The 21159-nt window shown below is 37.8% G+C and overlaps 1 protein-coding gene across 1 annotated transcript in view; it reads right to left on the bottom strand.

Annotated features, from left to right (window-relative positions):
* The window catches only part of CUBN (cubilin), a 266365-nt gene that overhangs the window by 206699 nt on the left and 38507 nt on the right, over positions 1 to 21159 (bottom strand). The window contains exons 18-22 of the mRNA XM_061178156.1: positions 13426 to 13570; positions 13020 to 13198; positions 9612 to 9777; positions 9047 to 9263; positions 6374 to 6504 (exon numbers count right to left, since the gene is read on the bottom strand). Coding sequence (XP_061034139.1) covers positions 6374 to 6504; positions 9047 to 9263; positions 9612 to 9777; positions 13020 to 13198; positions 13426 to 13570 — 838 coding nt within the window. The remainder of the gene's footprint in view (positions 1 to 6373; positions 6505 to 9046; positions 9264 to 9611; positions 9778 to 13019; positions 13199 to 13425; positions 13571 to 21159) is intronic.

The following is a 21159-nucleotide window of genomic DNA, read 5'->3' as shown; positions in this document are numbered from 1 at the left end:
GGCTGGAGCAGGTACACCTGCTATAAATATTCAATGATAGAATATTTAATGTTAAAATTTGACTGTAGTTTTATGAGATTCACATATCTAATTTGTATTGCAGAGAGAAAAACAATGGTTCTCTAAACTTAACGTACTTGTTTCTTGAAAGGTTAGTAAGTCCTCTTATCTAACACTGAAATCTGTACAAGGTTCACGTGTTCTTCCCTTGACAGTGTAAACTGCTGTTTATAGAATAATATTGATGCTGAGAAATATCAGGAGGCTTATGCTCAGAGGCAGTATACTAAGAGTATGCTAGACTTTGCCTTCCTCTGATGCTTTGCAATAAACCACAAATAACTAAAGTTGAATATATTCCCATAAAAGGATATTCATGTGTTGCCATGATGCTTCTTACATCAACACAAGATACAAACATGAAAAAGGCCTTTTGTTTATGTCTTATGTAGCCAAAGGAAAACTCACATCCAATGGCAGTGTGCCTTTTATTATGGTCTAACAACATTTACAAAGAGATGAAGAAGAAAAGTAGATTTCTTCCATCCACTAAATTCAACTGAACTAGCAGTGGAAAAACACATCTCTGAAGATCAAAGACAGCTATTAGTAGGCCTCTCACATCTTTCTTTCTGACCAACTTCAAAAGAAAAAAAAAAAAGAAAAGAGGAAATACACAAACATCTTCTGTGGACCACTACAAAATCACAAAGCTGTATTTTTCTAAAAATCACAAGGTGTGTCTGCCTCTACTAAGCACCTTTAAATAAGTGTTAGTAACATAGCATTCAGCTCATTATCCAAGGGAAAATTCAAAACACACATAATCCTACAACTCAAAAAGCAATGATGGTATCGTCCCATACGATTTGGGTGACAGGAAGAGGATAAACTGATCCTGTAGATAGAAGAATGCATCTCCTAGGGAGACCCTAGATTATGGGTAGCTGCTCCACCACCTCCCTGCTGTGGCTTGTGAGATAACTTTTGTGATTAGCTAATCACACTAGGGATCAACCTATAGGCGGTGCTTTCTGAAATCATTTACGAAACTTCTTGTGTTTACGTGAATACCTATGACCTCAGATTTTCTAATTAACCCCGGAACCGCCATCTGCTTTTATTGGCATATTTGGTTTAACAACCTTCAAAGTGAAGACTGGAGAGAATATAAAATTACAGGTTCAATTTCTCCATGAGGAAAGAAGAAGCCTCCCTAACCCAAATCTAACATTTGCCTACAATTTTCTGCTAGGTGGTCACAGTTATGGTTTTTTCTTTTCCCATATAGATGACCAATTTTAATGAACATGAATATAAGCTAAATCACTAAAGCAGCTATTGTAAAACTGTATTTGGATATCAGTAATTCTATTTTAGATCTGGCACAATCATGGTGTTTTACACCTATTACATAATTTTCACAGAAAATGTCTCATTTTATCTTTCCCAACTATGTGAAACAGCGAGGCATTATAACCTCCACTTCTCAGAGATGAAGGTACAGGTGAAGGATATGAGACTCCTGGAGGTTAAGCTCTGAAAATCACTTAGTTCAGACATGGCAAAGATAAAATTCAACCCCAAGTCCTTCCTTTCCAAATCCTGTGGTCTTTGTTAATCTCTGGTTTCTCTAAGCATGAAATGTCAAGTTAGAAATGAAGGTGAGTAGAAAACTAAGAATATCACAATGTTTTGTTTAGCATTTTTATTCTAAGAACTGAGAAATATGATAAATTAAATAAGATAAATCTACTGAGCTGGGAAGTGCTGGGAAACCCATATATACAAAAATATGAGAAACTACTGACCAAGGAGAAAGTAAATCTTTAAGCGATCAATAGACGTACTTAAAAAACCTTAAAAATATCTGAATATCTCAGAGCAGAAAATACAGAATTCAAGTTGGATAGAAAGAATCAGAGAGGCTTGTGACTTGTCCAAAGCTTTCCAAGTTAGCAGCAAGGCTGGGACTAGAACCGAGGCTCTGATTTCACCTTCAGCCTTTCTTTCACCAAATAATAGAAAGTACTTTCCCGCATGAGCATTTACAGCCCAATCCACCATGACACCTCAGTTGTAATTCTACAGCAATTTATGTGCTAGGACTTGACTTTCAGAGTCTCTGATGAAATGCAAAGTTTCATTAGAACCACTTGAATTGCTTGGTGAAAACCTACCCTAGACCTATGTGAATCAGAATACCTGGGTGGGGTTCTGACACCTGAATCTGTAACAAGAAAACCCCACCTCAAGCTTCCAATGAACACTAGAGTTTGAGAATATTGCTCTGCCAGATTGAAGTTTTAAAATAGAAACAGACTCTCTCTATGCATTTCTTCTAAAGAAACTCTCGTTTGCCCTTCTGGTAATCATTTCTTGACTTCTCACTCTTAGGTGCCTCTTCTGGGCTCAGGTCCAGGGTGATGGATGAAAAACAGCACTAAACACCCACTGCCGGGTAGGTGGGAACTCTGAGCGGGGAATGAAGATGCGAAAGCCCACTAGGGCCCACTTTTAACCTAATGTTGCTGTGGTTCTGATACTTCCTGGACATTTCCCCAAACAATTGTAAAGCTCTTCCCCTAGCAAAAAACAGGAAAAGCCCACTGCCGTTCTACTGTAGCTCCGAATGGAATGTTACCAGCCACCCCCATGTGCAGGGCATCGAGAGCTTTTCTAAGAACTAGTCTAGATTTGGTAAAACAAATGAATTCCATGTTTGAACTGGATTGTTTGGGTGTGGCTTCTCAACCAACTTAGCTGTGTATTCTTGGGAGGATAAATTCAATTCTGGACTTCAATTTTCCTCATTTGGAAAATAAGGTATTTGGACTAGATAAGGTAATCAGACTAGATTAGTGTTTTGAATCTTCTGGCACACCATAAAAATACATTTACATCAATCATGCACATACACAGATAATGCAAAGAGGTTTCATGAAGTAACACCAAACCCTTCATGATAAGCTCTGATATTTTCTAGTCTATTCTTTTCTATTCTATTCCATACTTTTCGCAAATGTAGGTAGCAATCTGATAAGATAATATCATGACCCACTGAGGAGTCATGAATGCTTCAATGTTTGAAAAACACTAGACTAGATGTTATACAGGTTTTCTTCTAATGTTAAAGTAGAAAGTGTGTCAGGTACGTTTCTCTATTCTTTCTCATCCTTTTAAAGTCCCCTCTTGGGAGGATTATATTGACGTATATGCAGTAGATGTTGATAGAAAATAAAATTACAGTTTAAATTAAAGTTAACTAATCAAGTATATTGTCTCTGAATTCAAATATTTTGTACGTTACCCGGGGTTCATAAATCAGTTACTAAGAAATTCTTAAGGGTTTCTAGCCGCCAGCATTTTCTAGTTAGGTCTTTGTCTCTATTGCCCCAGGCACATCTGGATGAAGGCAGAAACGCTGATGGGGGAGGGAGTCAAAGTAAGGAGCAGAAGTCAATCTCTTTCCTCCCACACACATATTTAGGGGCTGACATCACAGCCCCATGGTACAACTACAGATGGAAAAGTAACTCGATTCAAGTCAGGAAATTTAACCTTTACCAGATGAAGGCAGGAAAGAGCAGAGAAACTCACACCTGTCGTGCCAATGGACTAAAAGCCAACAACCCAGTACTGTCATTAGTGCCTAAAGATAACTTTTGCTAAAGCAGTAAGATAGGATGAGGGCCAGTGATTGAGCGTCCGTTGACACTTTTCCCTAATACTGCAGAAAATGTCAAAAATAAGATGACAACTGAACAGAAAACATCCTACCACCTCCCTCTTTCCAGGTGGGCAGCTAACTCAGACTTGGGCTGCCTGGAAGGCTGGCTGGCTGCCTGCCTGCCTGCCTGTCACCAGCCCAGCCTGCACATCAGTCCCCTGAGCCGTCCTCCCCTGAGCAGTCCTTCAGGGGCGCCCTCAGCAATTCATGAGAGCCCAGCCCTCATGTCCTCATCTATGGGAAACTGAGACAGGCTCCAAGATGATAAGATGAGGGTGCCATACGGCCTCCTGGATCCAGTGATTAGACTGCTGTTTAGAATATTTGACTGTGGTAGTCAGACTGATGAAATCATCCAGCAAAAGGCAGGCGCACAGAGACCAGCCAGGCTCAGCCAAGGGGTGGAAAGCAAACTCTTCCTTGTCTGTGATTTCAGCCCTGTCTGGACCAAACACAGCCAAAGTAGCGATGACCTCACAGGGAGGCGAACTGGAGAGTCTTTAGGGTTTGCCACCTCAGGATGCCCTTCTCTTTCATCACCTGTCTTTTCTTTGTCAGTTTTCTTTTCTGTCCAGCTTGCTTCTTTCCTTTCTCACAACTTACTTTTATTTTACCTGTATCTTATCTTTCTGAATTAAAATTTATCATCCTCCCTGCCAGATTACTCCTATTGCACTAGATATTGCTTTACAAGCCAGCATGGTTTTAGCGAAGCTATGTGAGTCATTGCAGAGATACTGCATATTGTTACAAAGATTTCCATAATATTTTAGGAGGTCCCACCTGTATCGTTTGTTATCTGAGTTACAGCTAGTTTATTCATGCAGCAAATTAAACTTGAGTTCATAGTTGATTAAAGGCAGAAGGCATCCCAAAGATCATCAGATCCAATCCCTTAATTTTACAGATGAGAAAACTACGGCCCAGAGAGTTCAAGTGACTTACTCCAAATCCTAACCTAATATTCAGCTGTGGTTTGGGCCAAATATATGACGCATATAAAACCACAAAAGTATGGAAAATTGTGTGCAACTAGGATTTCTTGAGAAGCCGGTTTTGGTCATTGGATGTGAAAAATCTGAACGAAGTCCAGTAAACATGTCAATCACATAACATAACCAACTGTAACTGCTGGGGATTCAATTTCCCAGGTGCTGGAGCTGGATAATGAACTATCTCGAGAGTGGAGCCCACAGGAGAGAAAGCTGTATGATTTTCTCACACTCAGGATCCTGGAGAAATCTAAAGCCATGCTTCCAAAACAGAACTTGAACTATTACAGAGAACAGCCTGAAATGAAGAATAGTGGCCAGCTTTTCTGAGAGGAAATAAGTGAGAAATTGGTGGAAACTCCAAGGGGAAGATTAATTTACCTTTTTTTTTTTTAAGGGAGTGTGGGCTTTAAAAGAAGAGAGGCTGGGGAGTTCTGGATGCAGGACGGTGTCAGAGGGAGCACATCTGGTACAGGGAAACGCTCTCAGTACTTTCTTAAGCATCTGAGAATTACATGTTTCTGGGACAATCAAAGGTGTGAAATGCTTGGGAAGCTCAGCCACACACCCCCACCCCCTGTATGTCTACACTGCATAGTATTTTGGTCCATGAACTATCTTTCTAAATATTATGCAAAAGGAAAACCCAGACTCCCTAAAAAGGTACACATCCCAGGTGGGAACATGAGCCTAAGAAAACATGGCACCCTCCTAAATCCCATAGGTTCTGGGGCTGGGAGCATCTCTGGTTTATGTATGACCGCAAAGACCCTGCTGGCAAAGGGTGTTTGTTTCTCACACTGCATTTGCAAAGAGCAGAGTAATGATGAGAATTAAGTAATAGGAAAAATACAGTAAAAGGAAAAAAGCTGAAAAGATTCAATTTCATTAAGTCAAATTTAGAAATGCATATTTTGACAAAAAGTCTTTCATTTTCTGCCATAGAATTACATGTAGTAGTTTCTTATTCTGTTGTCCTTTTTCTAATTTCTTTCTTTTTTTTTTTATTGCAGTAAAATAAAATTGCTTTACAATGTTGTGTTAGTTTCTGCTATACAATGAAGTGAATCAGCTATAAGTATACCTATATCCCCTCCCTCTTGGACCTCCCTCCCCTCCTTTCCCCCATCTAGGTCATCACAGAGCACTGAGCTGAGCTCCCTGTGCTATACAGCACGTTCCCACCAACTATCTATTTTACACACGGTAGTGTATTTATGTCAAACCTAATCTCCCAATTCGTCCCACCCTCCCCTTCTCTAATTTCTTAAAATAAGTGTTCGGTCTCTTTTGTAACATTTAATTTTGACAGAATTTTAAACTCACAGAAAAGTTGTAAGAAAAAGCTCCCAAATTCCTTTTACTCAGATTTACTACATACGTATATTTTGCTCCCATTGCTTTATTGTTCCTAAAAACATAAACATTCTCTCACAAAACCAGAGTACAATTACCAAAATTAGAAAATTTAACATTGATAAAATACTCTTACCTTTTCATTACTCTATATTTAATATGGAAGGCACTTAAGTCACTACACTTTATTCTAAAAGCATCTTTCATTATGTCACAGATTTTGGCATGAAGTATTCTCACAGTACTATTCTTTAATGGAGTAAGTGAAACCAAGCATACAATGCTATTTTATTACCTGCTGATGCATCAATTGCTTCATAGTTTATTAAAAAGCCTTCATAAGCAAGGTCAGAGTCAGCCACAAATGTAAGCATTAATGAGTTGTCACTACTGGTAAGAGAGGGTGGGATGGATTTTCCGCAATATCTATTTGAAACCAAGAAAGAACACAGGTTTAAAAACTTTCAGTATGCTTGAAATGATGTACCCCAAATTAGGACATATAAAAAAAAATAACAACAATAATATCCCCTATTAACCTTAAAAAACAAGTATATTTCAAGCACAAACCATTTACAAAGTTGCTAAAGATCATCCAACTCATGATCACTTCCTTTAGATGGTTTTATGTATGTGCTTAGCTGTGTGACTTGTAACAGAAGTTCAATGAAATTAGAAATTACAAGCTATAGGAGTCACCATACCGCACATTACTGAACTTATTAATAGAAATGTAATCAACACATGCAACAAAGGAAAACCATGTATTATAAACTCAGAGAGCACAGACTCTAGAGTCAGCTCTATCTCTTAGAGGCTTTATGACTTTGGGCAGAGGACTCAACATCTATCCCTCAGTTTTCCCATCTGTAAAATGGGGTGGATAACACCACCTACTTCATAGAGTTGTTTTGACAATTGTATGAGTTAATACACTGTATATAAAGAACTTAGAACAGTGCCTGGAATAGTAAGCCTTATACAGGTGGAATCTATTGTCTTTACTCAGCTGGCCTATGCAGAGGTAAGAGTTTGATTACTAAACCATGTCAAGTTTTTGCTGAAGAAAACAATTTTACTCAGAAAAACTCTTGTAGTAAAGCTAAAAGTAGAACTGTAATAAAAGACATTATGTCGTGAGCTTTTATCTAGAGAAACATTTATAAGAAGGAGTGGCTAGAAAATAGAAATCTCAATTCAGAGAACACTTGGTAAAAGTAACTTAATGGAATGACAGGGGGAAAAAATATAAACCAAAATAAGACAAAGTATTAAATATGGGAAATGGATGAGTTAATTTCTATAAAAGAAAAAGGAAAAGGTGTATAATACCATTTCAGTGTTAAAAATGACTTAATATCTTGATCAAAACAAAGGTAGATGAATTAATTAATATTCTAAATATCTCTCTATATGCCCATGTCTGCCAAATTTGGACTAGATCATTGTAGTTTATGTCATTCATCAAAAATTATGTATTTTTCAGTGATTACAAGTCAAGTACCATAAAAAAGAAAAAGAACAAAAGAAGGAATTTTAAAAACTTAAAGATTAAGACAAGTAAGATCAAAAAATGAAAAGGGAGAATAAAACTGGGGGAAAAAATAAGTTTAAGGAAATAATGGATAAAGAAAAATGTTTAAAAAATGGATGAGGAAAAAGAAAATGAAATACAAAAAGAAGGGGGAAAAAGGAATCAGGAGATATCTATTTCCAACAAAGACGTAATAACAAGGGCTGGATTTACATAATCTTGTATCTGAAACAACTGAAAATCTGGACAAAAATAGATAGAACAATGGCTCTCAGGACACTGGCTATCAAGCAGTGAAGGACAATGATTCTTCAGAGACAGGAGACAAGTGAGTTTAAAAGCAAAACTGGAAATGATCAAACTGTTTCAAAGTAACTTAACTGCATCCCAAAACAAAGCCCAAGAATACAGTAGTGTCCAGTGCACAAACACAAAATTGAAAATGTCTGTCATCCTATCAAATATTACCAAGCATGAAAAGAAGGAGGAAAGTATGACCCATAATGAGAAGAAAAATTGATCAATCTAAACATAGCAAGAAGTGACACGGAGGACTGAATTAGCAGACAAAGACATAAAAATAGTTATAACTGTATCCCACCAATTTAAGAAGCTAGAGGCAAAAAAATTAATGTGTAAAGTAGAGATGTGGAAGATATAAAAGATGGCCCCAGATGAATTTCCAGAAGTGAAAACTACCATGTCTGAGATGAAAAGATGCTTTTGGTAGGATTAATAGCAGATAGACGCTGTAGAAAAGAAGATTAGTGCACTCGAATACAGAGTAATAGAAACTTTCCAAAATGAAATGCACAGAGAACAAAGACACAAAATCAAATGAAGAGAGTATCAGTGAGTTCTGGGACAACATCAAATGGCCTAAGATACATGTAATCAGAGTCCCAAGGGGAGGGGAGACAGAAAACGCATTTCAAGAACTAATGGTCCAAAATGTTTCATATTTCATAAAACTGTAAACCCTCAGGTCCAAGGAGCTCAACAAAATATTAGCCTGACTGAGAAAACTCAGATGAAAAATGAGTACATACAGAATGATGCCACTTTTATATAATTCCAGAATATGCAAACTAATTTACAGTGATAGAAAGCAGTTTAGTGGTTTCCTGGGGTTAGGGATGAGGAGCAAAAGTGAGGAATTGTAATGAGCAGGAAGAAGGTGTGAGGGTAATGGATATGTGCATTATCTTGATTTTGGTGATGGCTTCATGGGTATATCCACATGCCAAAAGGTAATTACTAATGGCCAAGGCTACAGAGTAGTGAGTAGTGATGTAGAAATGGTCACTGAGAAGTGTGTTGATCTCACCTGGTTTTTATAACACAACATGATGGACTTTAAATCCATCACTGAAGCAGGAGTGCAAGAAAGCAGGAAGTTTTTGTGTTAAAAATTGAAAAACAAAATAATCTCACCTCCCAAGAGATGTCTGAGAACCTGTGTCATAAACTTCTAGATAGTCCTTTGTGCAATTGTAATGAAACTCCAGATGAAATTCCCTGAATCTCAGAAGAATCAGGTGACCAGGTTGGACTATTATGTGCCAGGTACAGTTGACACCATGGGGGTAGATATTTGGATGGCCAGGACTTTGAATGCTTCCTGTTGACTCTGTAAGAACTTTTCCACATGCTGTTGAAATAAAAATAATAATAATTATCAGAACAAGTAACCAACAAATAAATAATTTCAAATAAAATAATCTGATCATAACCTCTTAAAAGGTCAAAAAGAAAAAGGTTCCTTCTATATCACTGAAGATAACCTAGTTTTTCTCTTGTTAATAGACATAAATTAATTACTGACGTGCTGATTAGGAAATATATATATTTTCTTTGCCTTTGAGTGTACTTTAAAATTTTTACAGTGTAGATGACTACACATCTGTAGTGTAGATTAAATTTCTATAATAATTTATCTCCATTGTTCACTTATTCTGATACAAGCCCAAGAGGCAAAGTAGGGGAGTCAATCTCTTACCCAAAGCCGCAGTACTAAATCTAGCCATGAAACCATGATTTTCAGCAGAAGAACTTTTCACGAATATGACATGAAGAGAATTGTACACGGATGTTATAAACGAAGGTATGTCTGTGCCACAATACTTTTTATTTTCAGGAGAACCCAAAATGGAACTGCTACCAATCTAAGTAAAAAAGATATGTTCAAATTTATTTTGTTAGATATTTATTTTGGAAAACTGCTTCAAAAATAATTTTTTCTAAAATGTTTATTAGTATAGTAAAAATCAATTTTAGAATATTTTAGTCTCCCGGAAAGAAACTCTATCCCCCTTAGCAGCCGCTCCCCATCCCCTTCAAACCCCAGCCCCAGGATGCCACTAATCTACTTTCTATTTCTATAAGATTGCCTCTTCTGGACATTTCAAATAAATGAAATCATACAATATGTGGTCTTTTGTAACTAGCTACTTTCACTTAGCATAATGTTTTCAAAGTTCATCCATTTTGTATCATGTGTCATTACTTCATTTCTTTTTAATGCCATATAATAGTCCACTGTATGGATATATCACATTTTATTAATACACATCAATTGATGGACGTTTAGGTTGTTTTTACATTTTGGCTACTATGAATAACGACTGTAGTCATTCATGTACAAATTTTTGTGTGGATGTATATTTTCGTTTCCCTTCGGTGTATACCTAGAAGTGGAATTGCTGGATCAAATGATAACTCTACGTTTAACTTTTTGAGGAACTGCCAATTGTTTTCCAAAGCAGCTGTACCATTTAAATGCTCACCAGCAGTGTGTAAGTGTAAAAGGGCTCCAATTTCAACACTTGTTATTATCTGACTTCTTGATTATAGTATCCTAGCGGGTGTGAAGCAGTATCTCATTGTGGTTCGATTTGTATTTGATGATTAGTGATGTTGAGCAGCTTTTTCATGTGTTTACTGACTATTTGTATATCTTCTTTAAAGAAATATATATTCATATTCTTTGCCCATTTAAAAAATTAGATTATTTGTTTTTAATTTCGATGAAGTCCAATTTTTCTTTTGTTGCATTTTTTTGTGTCAGATCTAAGAAGGCTTTGGCTAACCCAAGGTCACAGATATTTACTCCTATGTTTTCTTCAAGAGTTTCATAGTTTTAGCTACGAAATTTAGGTCTATGGTCCATTTTGAGTTAATTTTTGTGTATGGTATAAGGAAGGAGTCCAGTTCCATGATTTTGCATGTGCATATTCAGCACCACTTGAAAAAACTACTTTTTCCCATTGAATTGTCTTGGCACCCTTTTCAAAAATCAATTGGTCATAAAAGTATGAATTTATTTCTGGATTTTCTATTCTGTTCCATTGCTCCATATTTTTAACCTCACCTGAATAACACACTGTCTTGATTATTATAGTTTTGTTCTAAGTTTTAAAATCATAAGTGTGACTCCACCAATGTTGTTCTTTTTCAACAATGCTTTTGGTTATTCTGGTTCCCTTGCATTTCCATTAGAAGTTTACAATCAGCTTGTGAATTTCTGCAAAAATGCCCACTGGGATTTTGATAGAGATTGAATTAAATCTTTAGATAAATTTAAGGAGTACTGCCGTCTTAACAATATTATGTCTTCTAATCCATTAACATGAGATGTCTTTCTATTTATTTAGGTCTTCAATTTCCTTCAGTGGCATCTTGTAGTTTTCAGAGTACAAATTTTACATGTCTTTTTAAAGCTATATTCCTCAATATTTATTCTTTTTTGCTATTGTAAATGGAATTGTTTCCTTGATTTCATTTTCAAATTGTTCATTGCTAGTATATAAAAAAGAAATGACTTTCATATTTTGATCTTGTATCCCACAACCTGCTGAATTTGTTTATTAGTTCTAATAGTTTATGTGTGTGTGTGTTTGTGTATAGATTCCTTATGATTTTTTACATACAACATCATGTTATCTGTGAATTGAGATAATTGTATTCCTTCCTTTTCATTCTGGATGCATTTTATTTCCTTTCCTTGCTTAATTGTCCTAACTAGAATTTCCAGTATTTTTTTTTTTTTTTTTTTTTTGCTTGTAGCAGAAAGGCATTTATTTATTCATTCAACAAATGGGGCTTGAGCGCCTTCTGTTTGCCGGGCCCCCCCCCTCCCCTCAAAAACAAAAACAATCTCGCTTTCACGACTCAGGTCGTCTCATAGATTCGAAACCTTTGCAGCAAATATTGATACTACAGTACTGACCTTTAAAATTTTATCCTCACAAATTCAATCTCATGAATCTATTAACTATCATGGTTCCAGCTGAAAAAGCCCACTTTTCTTTTTTTAACGTTGCCTTCTCGCTTTATGATGTGATAACCTCTTAAAAGGACTTCGTGTGTTTAGATCACACACTCAAATATCCCCAGACTTGTTTCCCCCGCCCCTGTCCCCGTCCCCGTCCTCCCATCTCTACTGCCTTCCTCACCGCCCGTTTCGGCCCTTCGGCTGGGACTCTGCCTGTGCGAGCTCGTGGGCATCTCTACCCTCGTGGGTCTTTTAAAAAAAACACCCAAAACCTGCCAACAATGCACATCCTCACACGTTTTTCCACTCTTTGCTTTCTTTCACTTAGTGTCTCCTGGGGTTGGGCCCCCATCAGTGTAGGAACCGTCTTGCGGTTTCTAGCAACGGCAGGTCACTCCTCTGAAAGGAGGGACTAACTCGTGTCATCTGGTTATTCCTGGTTTCGTGGTCAAGACAAGAAGGTCAGCCTTCGTGTCCAGGTGAGGCAGCTGAGGGCACCGGCGGCCCTCCCTAAACGGCCGAGAGGGAACCCCTAACGTGGCCGCGGGGCATTGTCAGCCCAGAGCCGAGTCTGGGAAGGGCCAGGAGACCCAGAGGCCGCCCCACTGCTCCACTCCAGTATAATGTTGAATACAAGTGGTGAGAACAGACATCTTTGTCTTTTTACTGACCATAAAGGCAAAGCATTTAGTGTTTCATCACTAAATATAATGTTAGCTGTGGGTTTTTTTATAGATGCCCTTTATCAGATTAGGGAAGTTCCCTTCTATTCTTGGTTTGTTGAGTGTTTTTATCATGAAAAGGTATTGAACTTTGTCAAATGCTTTTTTTTTTTCTTTTTTTTTCTTGCATCTATTGAGGTAACTATGTGGGTGTGTTTATTTTTCCTTTATTTTATTTTACATTGACTGATTTTTGGACAGATACCAACCATGCCTTCCTGGGATAAATCCCATTTGGTCATGGTATATAATCCTCTTTATATGCTGCTGGATTCAGTTAGCTAGAATTTTGTTGAGGATTTTGCACCTATAAACTAGTTTTGTTTCATGTAACTGATTTGAGGAAAACGTGACATAATATTTTTAATAATATCCAATCAAGTGCAAATATTCAAAAGTGTTTTACTCTCACCTCAATATAATCTGTATCACAGTGAGCAGAACTTCCCATGTCGAAGGCAGTGAAGTTGAGGAGAACCACTTGGCTTTGGGGTTGGTGGATGGTCCACCTGCAGATCCTTTCTCCTGGATACACATTAGGATAAAAGGGCGAGCGAATGACCCCTTCTCCAGTTAATTCACCTCCACAAGCTGTAAGTATGAAAATGATAGTAGTGTTTGTTCAGAGATAAATGATTGTTGCCCTCCATTTTACTGCAAAGTTTCACTCTGCATAAGGACATAATGGAATGTAACACTACTATTAGAATTTTCCCCTTACCACTGGAGGACATAAAATTACTCAGTTATTTCAAGAAATGAAAATGTTACAATCAGGCAAATGAGACATTTAAAAATTAAGGCATAAGTTTTCTTACCGACTTGATAAACAGCGCTGAAACTAGCTCTTACAACAGAAGCATCTATTTTAAGCCTGATCCAGATACTATTAGTAATGGATTTAATGTGAGAGAGGGTTTCATTGCCACAGACTTTTCCAAGTAAGGTTTGATCATCTCGAACCTAAACAGAAGAATAAAATTGATCTGTAATCCTAATCAAGAATCCTAATCAATAAAGAAAAGGAATAAAAAAAGAAAATAAGCACAAATACAAAAAATTAAAACTGACAAACATGATACAAATACACAGATACTGAAACACTTGTTTAATATGATAATTCTATGTACAGCACTATGTTAATGTAGTTGAATGTTTGAAATGGTTATTTCCAGAAAAATATAAATTACTAAAATTATCTCAAGGAGAAGAAAAATAAAATCTGAATAGACAATAAGCCATGGATAAAATTGAATATAATACAAATAATTAGTTCCCCCCAAAAAAACTCCTAGAAGATGCTCTACCTGGTAAGTTATATTAAACTTCTAAGGAAAAGATAATTCCCATATATAATTTGTTCTAAGGAACCCTCAAACATGGAACAATTCCCAAATAATTTTTCTCAGAACCATCTCACCAAATCCCAACATAGATAATACAAAGGAAAACTATGGGTAGATCTCATCTATTAATATAGATACAAAAATCCTAAACACGGTTCTAGAAAAATGAATTCTCTCCATTGTTAGGCTTATATATCAAATAAAACATGAGGATAAGAGTAATGCAAGGATTGTTTCAAATTATATATATATATATTTTTTTTTTTTAACATCTTTATTGAAGTATAATTGCTTTACAGTGGTGTGTTAGTTTCTGCTTTATAACAAAGTGAATCAGCTATACATATACATATATCCCCATATCTCCTCCCTCTTGTGTCTCCCTCCCACCCTCCCTATCCCACCCCTCTAGGTGGTCACAAAGCACCGAGCTGATCTCCCTGTGCTATGCGGCTGCTTCCCACTAGCTATCTATTTTACATTTGGTAGTGTATATATGTCCATGCCACTCTCTCACTTCATCCCAGCTTACCCTTCCCCGCCCCCGTGTCCTCAAGTCCATTCTCTACATCTGCGTCTTTATTCCTGTCCTGCCCCTAGATTCTTCATAACCTTTTTTTTTTCTTTAGATTCCATATATATGTGTTAGCATACAGTATTTGTTTTTCTCTTTCTGACTTACTTTACTCTGTATGACAGACTATAGTTCCATCCACCTCACTATGAATAACTTTCAAATTATAAATTAAGCTCACCAATAGATCCAATAAGCTAAACTATTTATCTCTATAGATGTCAAAAAGTTTGTTAACATTCCTATTTATTAGAAACAAAACTCTTAGAAAGTCAGGAGCAAAAGAAAATTTCCTTCATATTATAAAGACCACCTATTTTAAATCAATAGTCAGTATCTTATAGTGTGGTGGCCATGAGCATGGTCTACAGAGTCAGGTAAACTGGATTCAATTCCCACCTCTGTCACTTACAAACCTCCACACTTAATAACTTTGAACAAGTTACTAAATCTAAGCCAAACTCAAGCAGTTGGAGGAAGCAGATGAAACAAACGTGTGAATTCCTTAGCGAAATGCCTAGTACTAGAAAAGGTGGACTGAAGAATAGCTATTGTTATTCTTGACCTTTTTGAAGTTCCTCACTCAAATCAGGAATTCTTCCATGGATATTCATACTACCTTTGTTCTACAGAATTCTTTTGGAAGAGCTAGCCATCCACCTATTAATCCATTCCCTCGACTAACATCTTCAAGGCATCAGCAAACACCAGGGCCTGTACTGGTGATACTGCTGTGAAAGACAGTCACTGCTCACAACAAGCAACAAGGAACTCACAACAAGCAAGCACTTTTTTTTCAAAAGCATGAGTGTCACGTTCGGGGAAGTAGAGAGTGCTTTCTTACTACTTAACACAATGGTTCTCCACAGGTACCTCAATTAGGCATTTTGGAAATCCGTGGAGGCATATTTGGTTTTGTTTTCATTATTAACAGGATGGTGGTGGGGCGCTACTGGAATTTAGTGGCTGGGGACCAAAGATACTAAACACCCTGAAATGTGAGAGACAGTCACACACAACGAGGATTCTCCTATCTCCTATGTGACCTTCAAGGCAGTGACAGTTGTAAGTGTAAAATCTAGCTCTATTTTATCTACCAAATGCAAAATATTTTTGCTCAATTCTAATACACACCAGATTTTCCAGGATTACAAGTAGAGTGTAAATCAAAAGAAGTTCTTTTTTTCTCTCCTGGAAATCTGCCAAGAATTGGTCACCATTTCAGAAAATTCACCAACCTACATAGCCATGTCAGCCTGCGTTTTTAGTGCAGCATTGATAGGGTTTAGGGAGCAAACAAATTACGACTTCATTCTGTCTTCAAGCGCAGCTTGCCTAGGCTTTGAACATACTGCCATAATTTTTTTTTTCTTACTTTGCTTTATTTCTCCTAAATCTTACACTTACAATTTTATTTTTATTTATATAATGTATGTATACAATGTGAGCTGATATTATCTATGAATTTCATTTCAGAATAGCATAAGGTTGATATAAGAAGGTCTTAAAGTGTAGAGAACCATTGACTTAACCAAATACTCTGAACTCCTACAGAGAATTAGGCAATATTTCTCAGCAGAAGTAACTTTTAAGTTGAAACTTGGAAGAATATCCAGGTCAAAGGGAATGGGCAGTAAAGGGAAGAGCGTAAAAGTACAAACCTCAAAGCTGGTAGGGATATGGTAACATGTTACTCCCATGCACAACTGGGTGGAAGTAGAAAGTTCTGGAAAATAATTGGACAGTATGTGTCAGGAGTCTTGGAAATGTTCATAGTTTTGGACCCGGTAACTTCACTTCTCACACTCTGTCATAAGGAAATCATTCAAGATGCAGACAAAGACACACAAGCTTCCACATCAGAGTATGCTCTATAAACACAAGAATTGAAAATATTCCACATGTCTAATAATAGGAGGGTGATTAAATAAATCATGGTACAGCCATATGATAGAGTCTTACACAGACACTGGAAATCGCATGCCTCTCCACTGACTCATCCCAAACCAGTTCCTTTCTATGAGCTGTAACGCAAATTTCACACACAGCCATAAAGTTACGCTACATAGCTCTCCAACCAAACAGCAAATCTCTGAAGGAAGAGAAAATTTCCATATCACCTTCAGCATCTAACCCAGAACTTTGCAAATAGGTGTCTGACAGACGCTTGTTGATTCATTAATCTGAAGGCGTGGTATGATGGTTCAATTTTTGTTAGAGATGCAGGCATACTACAGTTCTGGGAAACCAGAAAGCATGAAACATGGAGTAAGATATCCTCCTCCTCCTGAACCCTCTGGGGTGCCATTCGCTTCTGCTAAGACCGTAGCGAACGTCTCTCTTTTCTATTTTGCCCATTAGAAGATGACAAGGAGGAAGAAAAACAGCCAAATAGCAGCAGAGCAAGCGAAAGCAGGCCGTTCCCCTGGGCCTCACTAATGAAATTCAAGGACTTCAGCAAGCAGAAAGGCAGCTGCAGTCCAAATGTTTTAAGAGGAACTTATAGGGCTCAAGGGCTTTAAACCTAGAAGGTACAATTGATTTTGGCTATGTTTCTCTCTCTCGGTGGAAATGAAACCTTATTAATTCTGAAAGTCTATATTCTCCCTGGATCCCAGGCATGGCAATACTATAACCACAATCCCTCAGTGCTCTAAAGTGACCCCAAATCATGCGGCAGCGCATCCTGTATTCACCATCTTAGGGCTTGTAAATTTGCATGCCTCCGCCCCCTCAGCGAAGACAAAAACCTCTTTCGTTTTTCCTAATTATTCAACTTCCTCCTGAAAGAGACTGAATATCTCACAAGCTCATGGCCTTGTGACTTGTGATGTCTCCCTATGGAGATTTAATATTTATCCTTCCCATTGACTCTGGGCTTGGCCACAGGGCTCGCTTTGCCCAAAAGAATGTGAGCAGAAGTGATGTGCAGTTTCCAAGTAGAAGCTTTGGAGGTCACTGCATGATTCAGCCGTCTTTTCCTTTCTGCTCTCACAAGACCAAGGGCTGGGGTCCCAGGGACAGATGGTACAGGGGCCAGGTCAGCAGAACTGCCACTGATACCAGACTAGCATGTTAACACCAGTGGAGAATAAACATATGTCGTTGTAAGCCACAGAAATTTTCTGTTATAGCTTTTGATTTGTTTTATTGTTATTGACTGTTTGTTACTGCGGTGTAATCAAGAAAGATGACTCATATTTCAGCCTGGTTTGTACTGTTTCTTAAGAAGTCAGCTGAAGTCATGCCATGGTCACTTGCATCACCACACCAAATTCATTCTTTACTGTGGATCACATTTGCAAAGAAATGACAAGGACCATTCCAAATTCCAGTGTTCTGGGGACCAGGCCCAGATTTTTCATTGTTTGCTTTATTCATTCAGCAAACACTGATTGTTTCAGGCTCAGAGATCCAATTTATAATCTGTGACCCATGGTTTTTAACCCTATGGAATAGCCCAAATGCTTCTGATCTTTACATCAGCAGATGGATCTAGTTCCTGAAGACAAACTACTCATACAAAAGATTTTTTTAATGAAAAATAGTTCTTATAAAAGAGCCATGTCCTGTAGAAAGAGCTAAAATTAACTGGGCTGAAAACACAGTTTATCTGAAATTTTAGGTGTATCTGAAGCCCAGTCAGAAGTAAGCTTTAACATCTGTAATGGATCAGGTCCTAAAGCCAGGACTTAATATATGTGCTCATTTGTTCATATCTGCTACATATCCAGATTTGTTTTTATAAAACAATTTCAAAAATTTGATTAAGTATTAAATCATAATTCAAAGCAAACGAAATATGTTGGCACTTAGGCTTGGTCCAACCAAGAGCTGAAAACAGAACCTTACCATACAGTAATGTTTAACATGTGGCTTCTTGTGAAGCGAGCGTTGGGTTGAAATGCCCCTTAGCTAAACAAAGACTTGATCCTGGAGACCAGCCTTGGGTTCATCTGGGTACACAGAAGCCGGGGTGGGGGGAAGGGGGGTGGCAATGTGGCCCCATTCCAAATGAGAGACTAAAGGGTGAGGGGTAAGAGATGAGAGAAGCCACACAGGGACTAAAAATTATTTTCTTAGGTTATTATCCTTCGTTATTCATTATTATGTTTCCGATTTCACAGTTAAAATTTTAAAGCTTTTTATGCCTCTGGAAACAGTGGTGCTTCTAATATATCTATCAATAGAGTAAATTTATCCTTTATCTGCTTTTTTTTAAAAATCTGCTTTTTCTCAAATCAGGACTACAGGTCTAGTTTTACCTAGAAGTGTGTTCCTACATGACTGCAAACTCCAGTATATCACCTGCTTCCACCTCTCTTCTCCTCCCCATCATCATCATCATCGGAATCACCGTCATGTTAACTTTTACTAACCATTCCTGGTGATCCAGGCACTGTGCTAAGAACGTTCTAATTGCTGCTCTTTTCATTTAGCAAAGCTAACTTCTTTACCCCCATGTACAGAGCCCTACAAGATCTAGTTCCTGCCTAACTCTTGTTTCTCTCCTCCTCTCCTTTGTGATTGCAGTCGCACTACTCTATTTTCAATTCTTCATGTTTGTCATGTTTTTTCTCAGTTCAGTGTCTAAGGCTATGTTGGTACCTCTAGCTGGAATCCTCCTTCTCTTAGCTCTTTGCATTGCTAACCCCTTCTCATCTTCAGACTCAAAATATGACATCCTTAGGGAAGCTACCCCTAACCATTCAACTAAAGACATCAGCCCTGTTATTTTCTTTCATATACTTTCTTTCCTTCACAATACTCTTCCCACCTTGAAACTACGTAGTTGTGTGCTTACTTGTTTAATATCTCTTGTGTTTTACATACCCATCCCCAACACAGTGCCTGGCATCCAAGTTGTTTGATAAATAGTCAGAGAATGAATAGATAAATGAGTGAATGACCTCTTCTAATCCTTCTGTAAACAGTAGTAGTATTACTATTCCTATTATGGATGAGGAAACTGAGGCTTACTGATGTTAAACATCATGCCTTCAGTAAAACAGAGAGTTGAAGTCCTTTGTCATGTTTTCATGCAATATTGTTCTCATTTATACCAGAGAGCATGGGTCATCCTCTCGATCTGCCCCAGTAGTTTGGAGCATTCTTGATTATCCCGATTTCCATAGCTTCCTCTTCTCTCTCACTGCTCTCCGTCTCACTTGTTCCATGGGGTTTGTAAACATGCAACTCCTTTACACACAGGAAGGATCTACGCTATACGATCCCTCACAACTCCAAAACTAGGTCGTTCTACCACCTCGGTCTATCTCCTGGCCCCCACCATGCCAATCTGTAGAATAATTTCACCTGAGCAATAGCACATTTTATCACTTCATTAAAAAGCATCAGGATGGCAGAGCAATTTTGGAAAAACTGTGTTGACAACAAAAGTGCTAAGAAACTAACCAAATGTTTCTAGTCTCTGCCAAAACTCCAAATCCAATATGCTAAGAATGCAAAGTATTGAACATCTAACCATGTCCCCTTTTTTTCTGCCATCTCTAGAAAGACATTTCTTTGAACTGAAGTTAATTCCAACGTGTGCTTAACTGGAAAGCAATGTTCCTCAGGCTACTCTGGTGAGTGTGCTTCCTGCAGCCACATTCCAGCTTCAGTTGTCAGAGGTCTTATTCTTTCTCTGCCATTTGGGTTTATATCCTTAAGAATTTTTCTGTGAATCACAGTCATGAGACTCTGACCAACACGTCCCCTTGAGGGTTCCAAGTGTGCTCAGGCAGGCCAGAAGTCACAGCCCTCTCTCACCCAATCCCAAGGCTGGAGCTGAATAGCTTCACTGCCTAACAAAGAGCAAAAGGAAGTACTTTGTGAATTTGAATTCATCTAAAGACCTGTGGGGACGTGGGAGAGCTGTGCAGCACCCCGCCTCCCCTCCCCCCCAGATTCCAAGGGAAGACAGATCTTCAGTGTTCCAGTTTACTGTGCTCTCCCACTTTCCCATTTTTTTAGTTCTTTCTTTAAAATCTTAGAGATTTTACCTGGTTTTGATATATAGCATTTTCTTTTTACTTTCTACATTGTCTTTCATTTCATTTTCTATTTCCTTCCTTAACCCAGTAATTATTTAGGAGAAAGTTTATAGATTTCCAAGAAGTTGGACATTTAAATTTTTTTATAATTTCTACTTGCATCGCATTGTAAAGAGATATGTGTACAATTTCTGCTTTGTGAATTTACCGGGATTGGCAAGAGGTCTAAAATATGATTAATTTGTCATTCAATGAGACTTGTAGAATGGGTACACATTCCCTAGATTTCAGAAGCCAAATTTAGTGTAACGTACTTCTCCCTATCTTATTAATTATAGTTATCAATCTTACTCTGCTGTTTATTTTTGTTTCCTCTTCTAAGAAGAACAACTTCCCCAGAAGCCCTCCTGTTTCCCCACAAGGCTCCTCTCCTCCCCCTTCCCTTACTAGTCTCTCTTCTCTGCTCCCTTTTGACTTCCCCAGTTTTGGTGGGGAGGGACAGATGATGTAGGATGGGTCGAGGAGATCTGGTGGGGCGAACAATTCTGTTCATTTCCTTCCACATCCTATTTCAGGCCCTGGCCTTAGCATCACATAAGCTTCTGAAATTATTATTCAGCCTAGTACTTGCATTCT

The sequence above is a fragment of the Eubalaena glacialis genome, chromosome 2 (assembly GCF_028564815.1).
Source record: "Eubalaena glacialis isolate mEubGla1 chromosome 2, mEubGla1.1.hap2.+ XY, whole genome shotgun sequence".
Taxonomy (NCBI): Eukaryota; Metazoa; Chordata; class Mammalia; order Artiodactyla; family Balaenidae; genus Eubalaena; species Eubalaena glacialis.
The sequence above is the reverse complement of the archived record's forward strand: the minus strand, read 5'-3'. Positions and strand labels throughout refer to the sequence as shown.